At 40.5% G+C, this 20,152-nt stretch overlaps 1 protein-coding gene across 1 annotated transcript in view; it reads right to left on the reverse strand.

Moving 5' to 3' along the window:
• Nucleotides 1–2,275: 2,275 nt before the first annotated feature.
• LOC119737688 overlaps nucleotides 2,276–20,152 on the reverse strand; it is a 66,561-nt gene continuing 48,684 nt past the window's right edge. The window contains exons 34-44 of the mRNA XM_038212225.1: nucleotides 19,892–20,007; nucleotides 18,486–18,651; nucleotides 16,803–17,081; nucleotides 15,103–15,270; nucleotides 13,166–13,531; nucleotides 11,028–11,154; nucleotides 9,775–10,019; nucleotides 7,856–8,027; nucleotides 5,699–6,609; nucleotides 4,389–4,577; nucleotides 2,276–3,320 (exon numbers count right to left, since the gene is read on the reverse strand). Of these exons, the coding sequence (XP_038068153.1) occupies nucleotides 3,003–3,320; nucleotides 4,389–4,577; nucleotides 5,699–6,609; nucleotides 7,856–8,027; nucleotides 9,775–10,019; nucleotides 11,028–11,154; nucleotides 13,166–13,531; nucleotides 15,103–15,270; nucleotides 16,803–17,081; nucleotides 18,486–18,651; nucleotides 19,892–20,007 (3,057 nt within the window). The 3' untranslated portion in view covers nucleotides 2,276–3,002. The remainder of the gene's footprint in view (nucleotides 3,321–4,388; nucleotides 4,578–5,698; nucleotides 6,610–7,855; nucleotides 8,028–9,774; nucleotides 10,020–11,027; nucleotides 11,155–13,165; nucleotides 13,532–15,102; nucleotides 15,271–16,802; nucleotides 17,082–18,485; nucleotides 18,652–19,891; nucleotides 20,008–20,152) is intronic.

The raw sequence follows: 20,152 nt of genomic DNA on the forward strand, positions 1-20,152 counted from the left end.
AAATGGTGATTAAATGGAGGGCGCGCTCGATCGCTTTGACGGCTAAACACAATGCAGTCTTCAAACCTCAGCTTGTAGAAAAAGGGCAAGGTCTTTTTGTATAATATAAATAAATCAGTCGCTAAAATGATTTATTTTCAATTATTTGGGATTGGTTTAGAAGGGTACCAAAGACAATGCTTTAGCACACGTCTTCATGTCAAACTAATGGCCTATATCTAATTCTCGAACCATCGAATTTATCAAGAATGTTTATCAGAATGACTGGTGGGCCTTAATTTTATTTGATAAATTGCATGACCTAGCAAACTGGTTTGCTGGCCTCTACAAATACTAACTTCTAAAACTAACTTTTTATTTACCCTTCCCAAAAATAGCTGTAGGAGGGAGAAATATCACTTGATGAAAGTTTTGTTGCAATTCAACACCATTTAATTTCGCTCATTTCAAAAATTTTCCATTTTGAAATATTTTTAATTTCCTAACTTTCACAACTTTTATACTGCATTTTTCTGAAATCAAGGTCCGTACAGCAAGACCGTGTGCCATGTGACATCATGTTGATAGTACAGGCAATCAACAGGCAACCCAAAACATTTCAGCATTTTTTGCAGGTTATTTGGCCCACATTGATCAGTTTATGTTAACACTTTTAAACCATTTCATATTTCAAGAGATATACATTCAGTTCACAAGAGAACCCTTTGCTGAAGGTGGCATCATACGACCACATCATCCAATTTTGAAGATAAATGTCACATGCTATTATTTTAATTTCAAACAATGTTGAGCTTAAAAGAAGTTTTTTTGCTCTAAAACTATACCTGAACTGAACTTAATAATGTTGGCAAAGGGGCAGGGATTTTTTTTAATTTAAGTTGAGGCCTGGTTGGCCAAATGCTGTAATCAAAGTCATAACCTGCAAACTAAGTTTGACCCTGAACTAGTTCTGTGAGTGACCAACCTTGAAAATACCAACAATGGGTTTAATCATTCTACCTCCATGGTTTTATAAAATGGTTCAACTCCTTTCTGTTATTTCTTTACCGTTTATGAATATGGCATACCAAGAACAGTGGTGGTGATTGTAGGTAAAACTAGGCCTTGAAAGAGCTAGAGTTTTACAAAAGAAATCCCAGTTTTACAAATGAAGCAAGTTATAGATACTGGACTATGAATGAATCTTAAGACAAGGTACCATAATTATTGCACAAGACTTACTTTATTTATTGACAGCTGATGAGGTCTTACTAGAAGAATAGTGAGTTGTTAAACTGTACTAACTTTTGATTTACATAAATAAGCAAATAAATAAATATATATAATCGTTTCTTTATCTATATATTTGCATTTCATACTTTACACACAAAAATACAATATAATGCAACAATGTTTCTACAATTTATTAACTAGCTATGTGTCTTTGGAGAAATGGCTTTCAACAGTTTGTCCTTGAAGTGCATAAATTCATTTTGTCTTGATTTTTTTAATAACTGGAAAACCTGTCTTTTTTTTTTTGGTATCACTATTTGCTTATCTTCATCATTTTAACCTAAAGTTATAACTAATTGCTCACCTTTCTAATATGTCAGAAGTATTTTGTTTAAGTACTCACAAAGTGAACAACAGATCTTGTTTGTTTTAAAGTCTTTAAATTAACTCACCAGTGCACATTATTAAAGGGAAAATACAACATTTGCAAACATCGAAAAATAAAACTACCAAGTAGTTACGAAATACCTTACTAGGATGTTGGTAAATGACATGCTTAAGCATCCTGTAAAATTATGGCACCTGGTGTGAAGCCATTTTCAAAAAAATGGTATATTTTTCTACAACCTAACTGTTATATTTGTCTACAACCTAACTATTTTTCAATTACTGCACCAAATTTACCATTTTTTTTGGTCTAAATTTTGTTTTGCTAGCTATTGGTTCCATGCTCATGAACGGGTGCAGGCCAGCTAGACTGGTTCCCTTACCTTACAATTTTCTGGTATGTTTGATCCATTCCATCTTTAGTGGAGTCAGGGAACCAGACTACTTGAATATTTTTGTTTTTCTTGGTTTTTCCAGCATTTTCGAACACAAAACTTCAAACATGTCAGTGTAACAATATTTGATCTATTATACTAACCCCCCAAATAGTTCATTTCTGAAAATTACAGCAAAAGCCAATGATGTACATCCCCTTTAAGTTTTAATAGACACACTTTGACAAAACTCAAATTCAGTACTTTTTAATTCTTGACTATAATTTCTTTGTGTTGTTTTTTTTTTACTTTTGTTCGGCTTAGCTTTGTACTCTTCCTCCGCCGTAATATTTAAGTAATTTCTGATAGATCCTTCTATCGCTTACCACAATAACAAAGACCTACAAATTTGCCACCTTTGTAAGAACTATAAGTACAAGATGACTTAATAAAATCCCAGATTGAGAAACGCAAAGATACATAGTCTCCTGTTCTATCTATGGAAAGGATTGTAAATGTTTAAAATAAAATCCTAATAAAACAATTATTGCAACTCCTATCAACGCCTTCCCATTGGAAACAATAAGTTGTGCACATTTTTCTTTTCAGGTTAAATATATTCGTGATTTCTTATTCACATTTACTTTATTTTCAAATATATTAATTCAGATATAAGTGTTTTAAATATATATTTTGTATATAAGTTAAATCTGCGTAAGTTCATGACTTTTTCTTTGGTTGCAGAAAAATAAGACAGAACAGCTTTGTATGATAAACCAGAATTGAATTAAAGTGCATTGACCCCAGCCAAAAGAAAGTGCCTAAAGTCAAACAAGGTACTTTTCAGACCATTAAATCCTTCAAAATGGAAAAATAATACAAAGTTAATTTTTTCACCCATATTTTGTCAAATGTCAACAAGCTAGAAAAAGCAGAGTCAAGTAAGCTCTTTCTGATGCATACGAAAAACTAATCAGTGACAAAAAAAAATCCTTAAAACTTATTTTGAGGGATGATTCGTAGATTCCTTTACACTGAGATCGTCTTCTTGGGTTTTTTCCCTTTCTTGCCCTTCTGTCCCATGCCCCGGATCACCTCGTCGAACGTCTCGTGGTTGAAGTAGATCTTGGCGATGGAGTTCAGGAGCTGGTCCACCTTCTCGGGGAACTCGTCCACGATGTCCGGTTCCTTCTTGGGTCCGTCCTCCTGGTCTTCTCCCTCCCCTGGTTTCTTGTCTCCGCCCGTGACTGGGGGCTTGCCAATCCCTGTCCAGAGCTTCAGGCGCCGGATCATGAAGTCCACCATCTCGTACTCGTTGGACTGTTTGGAGATGTCCGCATTCACAACCTGAAAAAAAAATGGACAAAAGTGGTCATCATTAAAAATTTAACGGCTCATTCAATAATTTTTTTGATCAGAGTCATTGAAATGCACCTTCGTCTTTCATTTTGACTTGATTGATTTTGAGTTTTTGTATTCACTCTCTTTAATACTAATATTTGATTCACAAACAAGTAAAAAAAAAAAAAAGGAAAAGAAATGGGTAAACAAAAAACAACAACCCAAAAAACAAAGTCCTAGAAAAATTTCAAACATGATTTTCTGGCTTCAAGTATGCATACACACCTTAACTCAAAAGGAATCATAGTACTTAAAAGGCCCAGGCAACATAATTTTTTAATGCAATCTTTGGAAATGCACCTTTGTGTCCCATTTTACCCTATTTTCAATTTTCGTTTGCCTTTTTGTCAAGGGTATTTTGGTACCACTTTGGTATCTCTTTGGCTTTAATACTAATGCAAATTTTCATATCCATGAGCAAAAGTGTGATGTTATTTCAGGCAGAAACCTCAATGTTACAGCTATTTCAGCATCAAAAGTTGCCAGAATTTTGGATATTTCAGTCTTTTTTTTGGTTATTGGGTCTGTCAGTAAAAGGCAGTAAGCCAATGCGCAAAATTTCTCACAAATATTTTCAGTAAGCAGATTTTGGGGTTCAAAATTTGAACAGAAAACCCCTAAACTGAACAGCGTTTCCCTGACATCACAGCAACAGCGCCCTCAGTTGTCCGGAAAACCTTGGACATTTTAAATATTTGTTAAAGCAGTTCACGTTTAAATCAAAGTAACCCAAAAAAATGGGATGTCAACTACTCTTTATACATTTAAGAGGAGTAGAAAGTTGCACAAAATATGTTCCTTAGGAAAATTCACTTCATGGCTCTTTAAGATTTTGAGCAATTTGGTTGCTTCACAGTGCACAAAGAGAAAATGATCCTAGATGTACCTTTAAAGAATGACTCCCCAATCAAAGGTCTTTACTACGTAACAGTATGTCAGTTAGGCCTAGATTTCTACTTTTTCTCCTTCTTTGGGGGGGGGGGGAGGATAAGGAACAGGCCAGAAAGCCCCTACCTTGAAGGCCTCATTGATGATAGTCAGGAACATGTTGATGAGGATGTAGCTCATGCTTGTCATGAAGGAGAAGAAGAAGAACGGTCCAAGCATGGATTCGGCGATCACCAACTCCCCAAACCTGAACTTGCCCAAGATGGAGGACATCAGCGACTCACAGGTGAAGATGAAGTCAGAATAGTCGTACACCTGTGGGGTAAAATGCAGGTGTTAATTAATTGATTGATTGATTGATAACCCATTGACACCTGTTCTGTTCATTGTATTTATTTCGTGTTGAATACATACAAGTATAGAATGCTATACTCAGGATGGTTGTGGGCAGTACAGGAACTACCAGGTGACAGTTGTACGAGGGCCTGAGTCCAGGAATGAGAGACCCATGCGACATAAAAAAGCCCCGCTAAAATTGCCAAATTAACACAAAAATTATTTTAAATAAATAACTGGTGTACGCTCTCGGACCACAAAAACCTTTTTCCTAATTGGACCACAGACTCAAAATGGCAGAATATTGTGGACAGCAAAGTCTGATATACATGTGCCAGCCAGCGCGTTGATTGTCTAGTTAATCTGGTAGGGGTGAACCTAATTTAAATATCGGATCAGATGTTTAACTTGCTAAAAGGATGGGAGCAATGAACCGCTGTCGACCAAAAACTTACCACAGACAAAAAAGTTGCATCTTACATTTAAGCACCCTACATTACGATTAAAATAATGTAACAGTCGAGTGTGCGTGCATAGTGTGACGTATTTTTTTCCCCTCAGACTGGCAAAAAGTTTGGTTGATCATCAAATTTTCGAAAATTCAGTATATTCAGTGTGCGTGCATAGTGTGGCGTATTTCCCCCCCCCCCCCCCCCGTGTCTTGATTTGGTGTTGTGTGTTGAATGCTTTAACCGTAACCTCACCTAAAGCTACAAAATACTACTAGTAGTAAACTGTAGCATGAAATACTTCAGCATATAAGTGTGCACAACACTCATATATTATGTAGTACTCAGTTCTTCATCCTAAAGTAATGGCTACGACTTTAGGGTTAAAGACACATAGTAAGAACTCGTAGCTAATTGAAAAGTTAACATCAACATGACGTTAAGTACAGGGCAGAGTGCAACTTGGGAGTGGTTTGTGGGTGCAATTTTTTGAAAAGAACTACAGAGGTGTTAAGTTGGGTTCTTCTCTGAAACATTTTTCTTGTTGGAGACAGTCCCTTCGTGTACATGCACACCCCCCTCCCCCCCCCCCCCCTCAAGACAAACATAATTTAAACACTCAAACGTGAAGTCAAGAACAAAGCTACTCACAGTACTGCTGAAGATCAAGTAGAAGGCCGTGGCAAACGCAAAGAAGACAATGCCAAACATGATGCCAAAGTACATGAGGTCAGTGGAGCAATTCCGGATGGTACTGGACAGGATTCCGATGCGGCGATTGAAGCGCAGCAACTTCAGGAATTTCAGGGTGGCCAGGAACACAATCCAGCCCAGCATGTAGCCAAGCAGCTCGTTCCAGTACGCGACGTATTGCAGCTTGATGTAGCGGTACGCACCCTCTTTGAGCGTATCTAGTATGCCGTTGGTGATGTACATGCGATAGAAGTAGATGATGGCCGAACCGATGGAGAAACCGATGATGGCGCACTCGACCCAGTTCCAGAAGTTTTTCAGGTACTGGCGCTTTTCGCGCCGGGCGTTGCGGACTTCCTTAACGATGAAGAACAGTATGAAGCAGAAGAACATGACCTCGCAGATGATGCGGACCAGGCCGAATCCTTCCGAGTAGGTTAAGAGTCGGATGATGTCGACTCGATGCATGGGCTGTCCGGCGCCGGTTTGAAGGAACTCAGTGACTAGGTTGACCACGGCGAAGAGGTTGACCTGCGGGTTGTAGCAGGAGAACTCGATGAAGACCGCCCGGGTGTACTTATCGACCCAGGTCTCGTTGTAGAGCTGTCGGAACTTTGCGCGCATCTGGCTCTGGGAGCCATCCACCAGGACGACGTAACCGCCGCCGCCGTACAGCGCGTGGATCCCGAGGAACGGGTAGCCGTCCAGGTCGCTGGCTGACGTGTAGCGGTAGCTCTCTGCGGTCTCGTCCGTGTCGTTCACGTCCCGCCAGGCCCGGCCGTAGTCTACCGTGTCCTCGTTGGAGAAACTATACGCCTCATTGCACTCGGCGATGGTCTCCTCCAACTCCTCATGGACCTCGCACAGCCCTGTGCACACAAAAACCAACTTGTGCATTAGGTTGGCAGTTAATACATAATTTCCTGAAACCTATAAAACTGATTTTTTTATAGCTGCCCACCTCCCCACAGCTTTTCTTTCAGGCTTACAAGCTACAACGCTTTGGGCAAACTTTGAGGAATATTTGTTGGGTCATTTCATGTCAAATCACACCCAAATATTGAAAGTTTATACCCCAACCCCTTCACATTGGTTCATATTTGGTGTATGGGGTAATTTAGGCTGAAAAAGCTGAAATGTTAAGTTTTAGGGCCATCGCACCCATGATTTGTTCTCGCTACCGCCTGCCATTTTTATTCCAATTTTGGTCAAAATGGGCATGGCCGCCAATTTTTCACATGACCATGTCTCCATAACCTGTGAGCCAAATTTGATAATCGTGGTTTCTTTGGAAAGGAAACATAAAAAAGAATCCACATTTAACATCATTTTGCAATGTACCAGTGGATTTAAAGCAGGGATATTTTGGGGTTCCCTGAAATGTGTACATGTATAGGAATATCACATTTTGCAACAAGTATGCCAACAGTAACGTACCATTAAGGGTAATGATAATGACAACATATGTAACATTAACAATTCGTCAGTCGTACCATGAACCGGTGTATTGTAATTTTTGGTGTTTTGAGGAAAAAAAACCCACAATTTAAAGGTGGTCGTATTTTGGTAGGCTCATTCCTTATACTTCCTGTGTAAGAATGCAATCGGTTTCGTTTCAGCTTAGAAAATTACAGTTGAAACTTCATCGTATGCAATCCGTTTGCTTCTGAGTTGCTTAGTTTTTAGAATATTCAGTTCTCAAGATACATGTCACTTTGTACAACATACTTTATTGTATTTCATACGAAGCGTGTAATAGTGATCACGTGGCAGATACGAGGATGTGGCAGATACGAGGATACGACGGTTCGTGAAACAATGAATTCACACTTTTCATGATGGTGTTGATTAGATACGTCACAGCGCTATGGGAAATAGCGCGCGAAGCGGCATATCGGGAAACGCCACTTCGTGGTGAAGCAGTTTTGATTTTTTAGAGATACGCCACACAGTCTAATTAGTTTTCTTAAGTTAATTAGAACTCAGATCGGAATAAAACTTTCCGAGGATGAGCACTTTGATGAAATAATAATGTTAATGACAAAAACTCAATTTGGCAAAAAATCGAGATACGCCGGTTCATGGTGAGACTGACAGATTGAATAGTCGCCTTACCCTCTTTGACCCGGACCTGCCTCATGACCACTTTGCCCAGGATGTAGGACTGACGATCGCCAAAGAATCCCGCCTGATAGGGGTCCATCTGTCCGTTGTACCACTTGCCAGCGTAGATGTTGGGTACCAGACCGGCGTCCACCCACCGCCAGAACGATTTGACACCCGTCACCTGCAAACAATCCAAATCAAATTTTAACCCCAAAAGTCAATTTACGTCAGTAGAAAGAGAGTTGGTTCTGTCATGAAAGTCATACAGGATAATTTTCGTTTCATGCATTTCGGTCGTTTCCAATAATAACGCCACTCAAAATCCAAAGAAAAATGTTAAAACCTAACCTGTCGAAGTTTCAGCTAAGTCAAGGCGACAAGATTTCATCAATAGCGCTCTTTATTCCAAAACAATCAGTCAGCTGACTGATCGTTGGAAATACCCGACATATCTAGATTTCTTCAAAATTAAAGCACGCCCAACGGAATAATTTCACAGGATGTTTAGTACCCGTACGATCCAAGGAATCTTTTTGGTAACAATTTGGTTGGTTACTTTTGGGATAAATGCAAATGATCCTATATGCCTTTCAGAGAAAAGCTCAACCGTTTTGACCGAAACCTCAAGTTACACCTGTGGTTCATCTCAGATCCACCTTCTTGTTTAGAGAAAGTCACTTCAAATGGCGCATTTGCAAACTTTCCCAAGTTATACTATCCAGCATTTAAAGCCAAAAATCGCTCCAGATATTTCTGAGATCTGTCAAGGGTATTTGCACTACCTGAGTGTTCCCACAGAAATCTGCATATCAAATTCTATTGCTAGTCAATGACTTTTTACCGACAAACTTAAGGCTTTCTATGACCAATCCCTACGCTGGCCAGTCATCACACTGAGGCAAGGGACGCCACTCCCTCTCAGCCTTCCAGTTTGACACAAGACCACAGATGAGCACCACAAAAGCATCACAACGGTGCATTGAATATACAACAAGTACAGTCAAACATCTTATAACAAGGTCCTTGGGACTTTACAAATTACCTTGTTATATAACAGGTACCTTGTATTATCAGTAATGGAAAACAAAGGAAAACAAAGGAAAACAAAGACAAATAAAGACTTGGGACCTAAAATTTTGCTTGTTATGAGCAGGATGTTGTATTAAAAGTGCTCTTCTTATCTGTATAGAGCATGTGTATGCATTACGAGAAAGAAAACTGGAATGCATTTGAATATCAAGTTTTCTCGACTCCTTGTTAAAGGGACATCAAAAAATAAAAAATAAAACTACCAAATCATTTTGAAATACCTTGCTGGACTGTTAGTGAATGACAGTGTAAAGCATCCTGTAAAATCATGGCACCTGGTATACTGTCATTTTCAAGAAAAGTGGTATTTTTGTATCAATTTCCAATGCTGGTCGGCCGACCAGCGTTGGAACAAACTGTTTTTTTTCTTCAAATACTGGCCCCAATTGACCATCGCGCTTGTTTGCAATCGCCTATGAACGGGTACAAGCCAGCTAGACTGGTTCCCTGACCTAACAATTCCTTAATGTATGTAAACTGCTCTGTTTCTTCTTATATGGAGTCAGGGAACCAGACTACAGGAAAATGATTGTTTTTCTTGGTTTTTATAGCATTTTCGAACCCAAAACCTCAAAAAAGTCAGTGTAACTATATTTGCTATATATTTCAGACCCCCAAATTCCATCAATTTCTGAAAATTACAGCAAAAGCAAATGATGTATATTCCCTTTAATTAACCAATTTCCGTGTCTTTTCCATGACTTTCCATGCTAGCTTTCAATTCCAGGTTTTTAGTCCAGGATTATTCCATGACTGTGGAAACCCCGCTTCGGAAGTGCCACTTCACTCACTGCCTCAGCCCTTTTAAAAGTTAAAACCAAATTTAAAAATCAACCGACCTTGTCAAACGTGTTGACGCCGTCCGCATTGTTGAGCGTATTGACGTACTGGTCTTTCATGTAGAAGGCGAAGGGGTCAATGCTGCTGTAGCTGAAGACCATCAGCGTCCACAGGAAGATGATGTAGAAGCAGATCTCTCTCAGGATGTTGTACATCTTGAGTTCCTTTATGCGCTGTACCCGGATCCGCTCCAGGTTGGCCGGGTCCGGGGGCTTGTAGGCCGTCTTGCCCTGGGATGGTGAGGCTGCGAAGCAAAGAGAAAATATAATAAAATAAGCAAGTGATGCGTGGATCGGACTTGTCCCCTTTCTTTTCGCGGTCGATCCCCATATGTTTTGTGTTCTTAAAAAAGTCCTTTGTTTTCGGATTTACAACAATGACCTCAATTGACCCCTAGATGACCTTTGACCTTTCGGAAGAGTTGTCATGAACCCCACTCAAGGATCCATCCATCCAAAACTGGGAGATTTTTGACTAAAAATGCAGTGTTTAACATAATTTTGGGGAGGGAAAATCAGTGTTTTATGAAGTTTTTCTTTCATTTTCTGAAAGAATATATTCTTAGGGTCATACTGTAGTAAGAACTAAGGTAAACTCTGTCGAATAATGTAGTGGCGGCGATAGATGCGAAAAAGGGCCTGTTTTCGCCGTGTTCTCTCATAGAGGATGCACATGAAAATCTGCCCGTTGGGTTAGTTCCCCAAAGGAATCCATATGGTTTAATAACAAAAAAGTTTCATAAAAAATCACTTATAAATCCAGGGTGTCCCCCCCCCCCCAAAAAAAATTAAAATAAAATAAAAACCTCAAAGAGCTCTCTTTTTCACCGCAACATATTGATACATATGGCACAAGTATAGTTCATTAGCTTTTCAACAACGAAAACATCTCTCCACTTGGAAATGGCCAATGAACAACATTTTTCATTTTGTCCAAGACTTCTGATGCTTGACTGCCGTAATGAGAACACGGCCGAAACTTGTATCTGTGCAAGCGGCAACCAAGTAGAGGGCAGAGCAGAACAGCAAACATCTAAGAAGTGACACAAAACAGTACTTTTCAGGACTACCATTTCTTCCAAAAAGAGATATGGCCATTGTTGTCCAAAAAAAAAAAAATTACCGACTCAAGAAAGAAAGATTAACGCATTAAAGATGTGCAAGAAAGGGTTTTTTTTTTTTTTTTTTCTGGGGGGGGGGGGGACCTGTATTATCCAAAAGGGGCAATACAAGACGATGGTGAATCTTCGTACAGAGGTCATGTAGCCACATCTCATCTTTGCCCAGCTCAGGATCGTCTTCCTCTTCGTCGATCCCGTCCTCTTCGTCAGCGTTGGGACTCTTGATGATCAGCGCTACAAACACGGCAACCAGCAGAATCTGAAAAGATATTCAGGGTTGCAAAGGAATGGTGATATGTTGACCAGGATCTAATTTTATATTGACTATGAGTGAATTTTATGTTGACTGGGGTATAATTTTTATATTGACAAGGGCCAATTTTATATTCACCAAGGCCCTATTTTTGGTTGACGTGGGGGCCCTATTTTATATTGACCGGGGCCCAATTTTATATTGACTGGGGCCCTATTTTATATTGACCGTTGCCCTATTTTATATTGACCAGGGCCCTATTTTATATTGACACGGGCCCTACTTTATATTGACCAGGGCCCTATTTTATATTGACCAGGGCCCTATTTAATTTCAATCCTGGGCCAATTTTCATATAAAAAAGTTCACAATTACATATTTATGTGAACTAAAACTCATACTTTTTCTATTTGTTTAGACTAAATTGTTCTTGCCTCAGAAGTGCCCAAGAGCTCCACGGCCCCAGTTAACTCTTAACTGTACTCTTAAATTCAAGAAGGGGTTATTTTTTATGGACATGGGCAAGATTTCTTCGAGTGTTAAATCTTGATAAACTGCTACAACACACAAAATACAAAATCCTTATATCTTATATATTTATGTTATTTTAAGACAATTTTTATACCATTTTCCATTTCTGTGCACTTTTACAAATCAGTACATTATACTAGCAAGGCAGTGAAGGAATTTAACCTTGTCAATTCTTTAGACCATATCTCTTTGGCCAATCTTTAGTGTACACAAAGCCAGGACCATGGCATAGCCTACAGCTAGCTAATGCCTCACAATGGCTCCAGGGCACCCAATTACACCTGCAATCGGATTACCCATTGATCTGAAGATGTTGACCTTGTTTAATCCTCTTATCCTCCTCATAATGGCTCAATGAGGATTATCAGGCAATGTCCTCATGAGGTCAACTCACTTTAGTCTTCTTTTGTTGTGATTGTATTTAGGCCTAGAACCAACTACTGCCAATTTTAAAGGGCACCAAGCTTGATTTTGGTGTGGAAAAGGACTTTTTAAAAAATTAAATACAGTGAGAGTCAAAAAGATTCATGTCTTTTTTCTCTTAAACAAAGCAATTAAATTTGATACACAAATGAAGCATGTATTAAACGAGCATGTTCTTCCACTTATCTGACAAAATAATCCAAAATATTACTTGTTTAACATGTTAAACAGCTTATTTGGACAATAGTCGTGGCCAGTATTTCTTCAAAGCTTTTTTTGTGGGTAATTTTGAAGGACAAATTTGTGTACTGTTCATATGCACTTTTACAAGGAGTACCTTGTGTGACAAAAGCAAAATACCGCCCTCTTACATGTATTGATGAAAGGATTTGCTAATAATTGAAAAGCTACCACTTTCTTGTCACTTCCAATGAAAACAAGTATTGAGATCTTGTATGTATTGCAGGGTGACCATAAGGTCATGGCAAAATTCTGCTAAATGCGCTTCAAAAATCTGTCAGATTTATCAAAAATCTGCCAAATTCCCCAGATTTCCTCGAAATACACTAGAAACCCTTAAAATCACATGCAGATTTGAAGTACTGCCTTAATTAAGGTTCAAATAATTAACAATATATAGCCACATAAAGATATTATGAAATTATTGCGTAAAATTTCAGGCAAAACGCGGTTGCCGGTTCCCAGTGAACCTCAGCGCCCAGACCAGCCAACCTGTCCCATTATGCAAGGGTTTGTTTGAAAAGATTGCATATTTGTTAAACAAATGTACCATTTTTAAAAAAATTTGCTATGGTTTTCTGTAAATAACCATTTTTGCAGAATTCTGCCAGAAATCTGCCAAAAATATCCATTCTGTCAAATTTTCTGTCAAACTCGTTTTTTTAACCAAAAAATCTGTCAAAGTTAGCCGAAAATCGGCTAAAACAGTCACCCTGATGTAATGTTGCAACACATAGTAATGTGCATGAAAACAAAATGAGCTGAATTTCCACTACATGTTTCCTTTAATCACGTTTCCATGGTTTCAGGGCTTAACACTTACCTTGATTGGCTGTGTGCACAGGATACCGGTGATAAAGGTCACAACCAGTGAGGTCAGCCATTCCTTGGTGGTCTGGTCCCCGAACTGTATCCCATAAAACACAGTGAAAATGCTAGCCGTGGCGATGGAGGTAAGGCAGATGCACCAGCCTATGATGACCACCCACCAGGGGAAGGAGAACTTTTGCTTCTTCTTACGGGAGGTCTTCTGGGCCGGGTTGGAGGCGGTGGTCTTGATCAGGACCGTAGGGTCGTCGGTGGGGGCGTTGTCTGTTTGGTTGTCCAGTAGATTGGCCTTGGAGCGCGTGCTGATGGTGTCATCAACGTTGGGGGATGAGTTCTCGATGGTCACGTGACTTTGGGAGATCTAGAGAAAGAAAATTGATGGGGTTGAGGAGTGCTGATTAACAACTTTTGAGTGTCGTCCTGGAGCAAGTTTTGAGTGAGGGCTGTGGTTAACCCCATGGGCCCGGGAAGCGGTCATGGCCGCGGCCGCTAATCCGGGCCTCATTGGAATGCAGTTGCCAGCTGTGGTATGCCGTGGCACACGGCTAGTGGGTAGTTCCACAGCTGCTGCTTTTGTGCAGTCCCGCTACCACACAAAGGCTGTGCAGTCATGCGGGCCACTTGCTCTATGTGTGGAGGAATGTCCCCATTATAACCCGTGCTTAAGGGGTTAAGCATTGTCCGACTAACTTCACTCGAATGTAGGATGATCGGATACTCTAGTCGACTTTTAAGAATTGAAGGTCGGTGCACGGTACTTACACTGGATAGCTGCACCAGTGTTGTAGTCAAGACCTGAAAGCTCGAGACCGAGACCCGAGACCAAGACCGAGACCTCAGGGTCCAAAGCCGAGACCGAGACCGAGATCTTATGGGCGAGACCCGAGACCTTAGACCAATTAGCATACATATTAATGAGAAATAAATATTTATTACAAAAAACATGATGCTAACAGGTTTTTTTTTAATGAATTCAAATGTTGTAACAGTGAACCCCTTTAAATTTTAATAATAAGGTCTCGTTTGCTCGAGATCCCACAAGTTCTCGAGACTTTTTGCTCCGAGATCGAGACCGAGACCCAGTATTTTAAGTCGAGACCTTGAAATTGTCGAGACCTAAGAAAATTGGTCTCTCGATACGAGACCTGCCTCGGGACCTACATCACTGAGCTGCACACATCATAATGAAAATCAGGGTGCCAGGGTCAAGAACTTTTGTGATGCTTTGACCATTGTCTGACTGGAGGCGTTAGCATGTTGCTTTCAGTGCACAGGCGTAAGTTACGTCTCAAAGCAACCACAAGCCAACTCATGGTCCTCACCCAAAAGTTGTTCTTAGTTGATCCCTTGGGCGACCATAGTGGCCAGTGTTCAGACTTCTGCACTAGTAACCAGGTGCAGTGGCGTCGCCAAGTGGGGGCCAGGGGGGGCACGTGCCCCCCCTGGAAAACCTAGTGCCCCCCCGAGTGCCCCCCCATCAAATGCTGGTGCCCCCCCTATCCTCTGCAAAATTCTGCGCGTTGTTAAAATCATTACCTCAAAAATAGCAATTTCTGGAGATATCTTCAGATCGAATTTAGCATCAAATGTGGCACCATTTTGCATCTAGCCCATCCTCCGTATGCAAGACCCCTCCCCTTAGACCCCTCCCCCAGGACGGCGATCCGTATCCACCTAAGTGCCCCCCCCCCCATCAAATGCTGGTGCCCCCCCCCCCCCCCTGTGCCCCCCCAGACTGAAAAGTCTGGTGACGCCACTGACCAGGTGGTCTTGGGTTCGAGTTCCACCCGAGTACTTTGTTAATTTCTTTCTCACAATCACTTGGGGCAACACTGAGTATACAGTGTTTATAAAATATGCCGGTGAAGGGCAAAACCGATTTGAGATTAACATCAATGCCTACTAAATAACTGGTCCTTTTTTTTATCTTACCGCATCTTCCTTGCCAACTCTGTACTTCTTCTTGAGTTCCTCTTGTTGTTCCTTGATGATCCGTCGGTGGGATTTCTGTCGTTGCCGTGGACGCACCTTGCGGAAGATCTGAACCACTAGCAAGGTGATGGGGAACACGATGAGACTGGACTGGATGCCAATGCTGATCTAAAGTCGGCGAGAGAAACAAGGACAGAGGAGAAAATAATATATATATTATATACCTCGTTAATAATTGTAATCTTTTTTCAACTTCAGTACAACTTTGCTATGGACTCCATGTACAAGTAACCCTGAATGGTTACAAAGGGTGAGTTGGGGGAGACCACTGGGAGGGACATTGGAAGTCATTGCTGACGACGCCTGATGCTCATGTAAAGACCCTGGTGTCCAAAGTGTGACATTTTTCCTGTCCCTGTTACTTTCTGATTTGCCATTCAAGTATCATTAATATTAACTATTCTGTATTTATTTGGTAAGTCATTTGCTTCACATAATCACTCATGGAGGAACAATGCATTAAGGAGTGCATCAGAATTAGAAAAATCATAGATGTCAGATGGAACTGGGACAGGAAAAAAGTGGACCCTAAATTTATATTTATTATTTAACCCATATATGCTGAGAAAGTGTGACGTCACCTCCTCCTCAGGTCAGCCTCACTTCCTTGACAACACATTCCTTAATGACGCATCACATTGCCTTTAACAAACACCATCGCTGACAGCAATTTTACATCCTACTTTTATAGAACATTTTCTCAAAATTAGTAGTTGGAAATGGTTCACTACCTTTCAGCAGATTGTCACCACACCAGTTCCAACCACAGTTGGGGTACTTATTTTTGCTTCAAAGAGGAGAATCAAGCCAATTATGAGACTGATTCAAAACAGCCACAGTGAAACCACGGTATTCACTGGGCCGATGCAGCATGCCTGGTTTCGTATTTGCATTCAATTGGGGACGTTGAACAATACAGGGTGAGTAAAAAAAAAGCGAAACCCAAATGTCGGGACTTCTATTTTAGTGAAGTTCTGCATGTAGCACTTTCAAAATATGGGACATGAAAGCTCAATTCATAAGCTTTCTTTTAGTACAAGAATCATTCAAATCACTCATGTACTTTTGGAGTTACGGAATTTTAAACACAACCACATTTTAAAGTTCTGTCCACGGATCACAAAAAAGGTGTGCGTTCTTTTAGCAAAACGAAAACAATTCACACACATTCCTATGTGATTTGTTTTCGTTTTGCTGAAAGAACACTTACCTTCTGTTGATCCGTGGACAGAACTATAAAATGGTGGTTGTGTTTAAAATTCCGTAACTTCGAAAATACATAAGTGATTTGAATGATTCTTGTACTGAAAGAAAGCTTACGAATTGGGCTTTCATATCCTAGATTTTGAAAGTGCTACATGCAGAGCTTCACTGAAACAATGGTCCCTACATTTGGGTTTCGTTTTTTTTCTGTACGGGACAATAAGGTCCACATTTCCAGAGGTCCACAATTGATGATCGTGTACAAAGGTCTTCGTAAAAATTTATAGTACAAACACAAGAGGGACACTAGGGGGTCCATGACTGAAGACGTTTAATACACTTGTGTGAACCAGTAATCATGGTTGCACCGAGTTGACCTCCGAGTGACGTAACGACTACGCCTGCGACTTCGTGTGAGTGCTAGTGGTGTGTCATACCTGCGCCGGAGACATACTGAAGGGCCCAACGTTGATGGCGCTCGAGGAGGGCGTTGGCGGGATGACCTTGTACCACATGATGTTGACCAGCATCTCAAGCCACAATGCCATCAGGCAGCAAGCAGTGCGCTGTACGCGGGTGAAGCGGCTGCCCGCGGGACGCAGGAAGATGGAGAACCAGAGATGGCCGTCGTTGAGGTTCTTACGGGTGTGGGTGGAGAAGACGTGGCTGAAGCCTTGCATCTGTTCCCTGCTGGCTACGGGGAGTAGCCTGTCCACCTGGACAGAGGCAGTGGACAAAATCGAAAGAAAAGTTAAAGGGAAAATACAACATTTGCAAACATCAACAAACAAAATAATCAAATTATCACGAAATACCTAACTGGATTGTTAGGGAATGACAGTCTAAAGCATCCTGTAAAATCGTGGCTCCTGGTGTGCTGACATTTTCAAGAAAAATTGTAATTTTCCAACGCTGGTCAGCCGACCAGCGTTGGAGAAAACTGGCTTTTTCAGAACCTGCTCCTAATTTTTCATATTTAGTTATCCCGCATTTACTTTGCAATTGATTACACACCTGTGAAGGGGTACAAGCCTACTAGACTGATTCTCTGACCTTACAATCCCCAAAGTCCATAAATTGCTCTGCTTCATCTTAAGTGGGGTCAGGGAACAGACTACAAGAACATGATAGGTTTTCTTGGTTTTTCCAGCATCTACAAGCCCAAAACGTGAAACAAGTCAGTTTAACAATATTTGCTATAACATACTAATCCTCCAAATCCATTTATTTCCAAAAATTGTAGCAAAAGCAAATGTTGTACCTTACCTTTAAAGGCACACTTGCATACACTCAAAAATTAACTGCCAATATATTAGTCCGACATACAAGCAAGTGAAACAATAAATATCAGCACTTATTTTGCAGATATTCTTTTAGAAACGTGGTGAAGTATTAACTTTCAGACAATAACTTGAGATTAATAATTAATGTTATTATGGCAAAAGAATAAGTATGCATATTGATGGATCTAAGCCTTGAAAATTTGGGGGGAAAAGCGAACAATTAACAACGGACACAGATTCACAGATCAGATTTCAACATCAACCTTTTAATTTTGGACCATTTAAAGAAAAAAAAAATATATGCAATTTTGTTTTTTATTAAAGTTACATTCCCTATGCTTTTTTCGAGTTTCATCCCGAAAAATAGATTCCTTTTCTAAATTTGCTATTTCTCTAATACAAAACTTATTTACTTTGAATTAGACATTGACCAAAAAAAAAGAAATCGGCCAATGTTCAGTAATTGAATTATTATGTTATAATTTTGAATTATTAGCTGCCAGACAATAATTCCATTCGGGGGGGGGGGGGGGGGGGGGGGGGGGGGGGGGGGGGGAGGGGGGTTGATTGGTTCCGCCTGGCCACAACCAGTATTGATAATGTATGGACCAGAACCATTCTGTCTGCAAAGTGGATCTATTTGTACCCAAAACAAAATCCTTTTTCAGAGGGTTGCTGACGTCAAAAAAAAAGAAGGAAAAAACAAGTTTTGGGTTAAAATTAGACTTATAGGCCTAAGTTGAAAATTAATTAAGAGAAACAAAATTTTATTATGTTGAAGAGCATGTGGAACGGAACTTTTAAAGGGGTCTTAATGAAGAGGATGGGCCTTCTTACCTGACCGTCATCATCGACCAATGAGAACCAGCGATTAGCGATGAAGTAATATCTCTGTCTAGTCTGCAGGTCTCGTACCGCTATGTAGGCCACAAACCAATTCTGCCCGGAGCCCTTGCCTGAGTTATCGTGCCAGACCCGCATGTAGTTCAGGGGGCCTAGTGGCATGAGGGTAAAAAAGCAACAAAACGCTCCTAACTTTACAAATGTTTAATAAATTCTTTGATTACAAAAAAACAAAACATAATGAAAAGTTTGGGGCCCAAACGCGCAAAAGATCAATGTGTGTGAGACAGCTCCACAGCTTGCCCACTTGACCTTGCGATTTGCATAGCACATGCAACACGCTGGCCACGTGCACTCACACAACTGACCTCTGCAAGAAATCCAGTCATTGGGGGAAAACTTTGACGAAAAAAATGATCAGGGGTTTCTTAACCAATGAAATTGAGTCTTATATAAATGGAAAGAGAACTTCATCCTCTTTACAAAACCGCTACCCACAGTGTGCTCTGACATTGGGTTCTCGAGATACGTTGAGATAAACAACCAAAGGTCTGTCACAAACGGTCATTTTCTGTTCCGCTCCATAGGCAATTGCCTCATACCCCACATTTTCAATAAAAAAATTATCAGTGGTTTTTCTGCTTTTCCAAGCCAGACAAAGATAGACTTAAAGCCAGAAGAATGAATTTTCATAATCTGCAACTCCCAGATTTGTGCGACAGTCCGTTGTGAAGATACAAGGAATTTTAGTGTAAAACTGGGCTATCTTTGTGGTCATTTCCCCACGTTAAAGCTTGTGTGGACATTTCCGGTTGAGCAGATGCGCGCTACTTTTCATTATGATTCACAAAAGACTCAGGTGGAGTGGGGGAGGGGGGAGGGGGAAGGGGTGGGGGGGGGGGGGCTCAAACCAACAAGCTCCTGCTTCCTCAGTTGGGTTCAACTCCCACCCGAGTAGGCCATGATTTTTGTTAACTGTGGGATAGCTCAACAAATCATCATGTCTCTCTGTTAGTTGGTTAGTTGGTTAGTAACAAATGTTGACATTGTCTACTGCTTTTACATATTTTGACCAATTGCAACCAAACTTTGTCAAAAGTATCAGTAGCCCAGCCCCAACATGTCACATGATCAAACTGGGGTCAAAGGTCATCACGGGGTCACTGGGGTCAATAAGCTGATTTGTTTTACTCAAAACACTACTCCTTCCAGAAATTACACGGCACAATCACGTGACTCATGCATGAACACGAATTCGTTGGCCCGCAGCTTCCGAGATATTTTTGATCGAGTTTCTTTTTCTCACACTCACTCGGGCCGACACTGACTATACAGTGTTCATAAAATGCGTCAGTGAAGGGCAAAAACCCATCTTATGAATAGAAAACATGATATCTGACTTTGGTACTGCCATGACGAAGCGATCAACGCATCCAGTCTGTAGGATGGGTCGTTTGTCATCTTCAAACGTCCTGACTTCGGTTTCGTCGTCTTCACCGGACAAGATAAAATGGACCTGGAAAGTTGAAATGAAAATACAAGTTTTCACAGAAGTGTGCATGACACAATAAATAAATTAATTAATTAATTCATTTGGGAGATTATCGTCCTGAATTGCAGCAGAAGCTGAATTGTGAAGGAAGAAGCCTACAACATGATCG

Source organism: Patiria miniata, unplaced genomic scaffold (genome assembly GCF_015706575.1).
Source record: "Patiria miniata isolate m_02_andy unplaced genomic scaffold, ASM1570657v1 HiC_scaffold_3, whole genome shotgun sequence".
Taxonomy (NCBI): Eukaryota; Metazoa; Echinodermata; class Asteroidea; order Valvatida; family Asterinidae; genus Patiria; species Patiria miniata.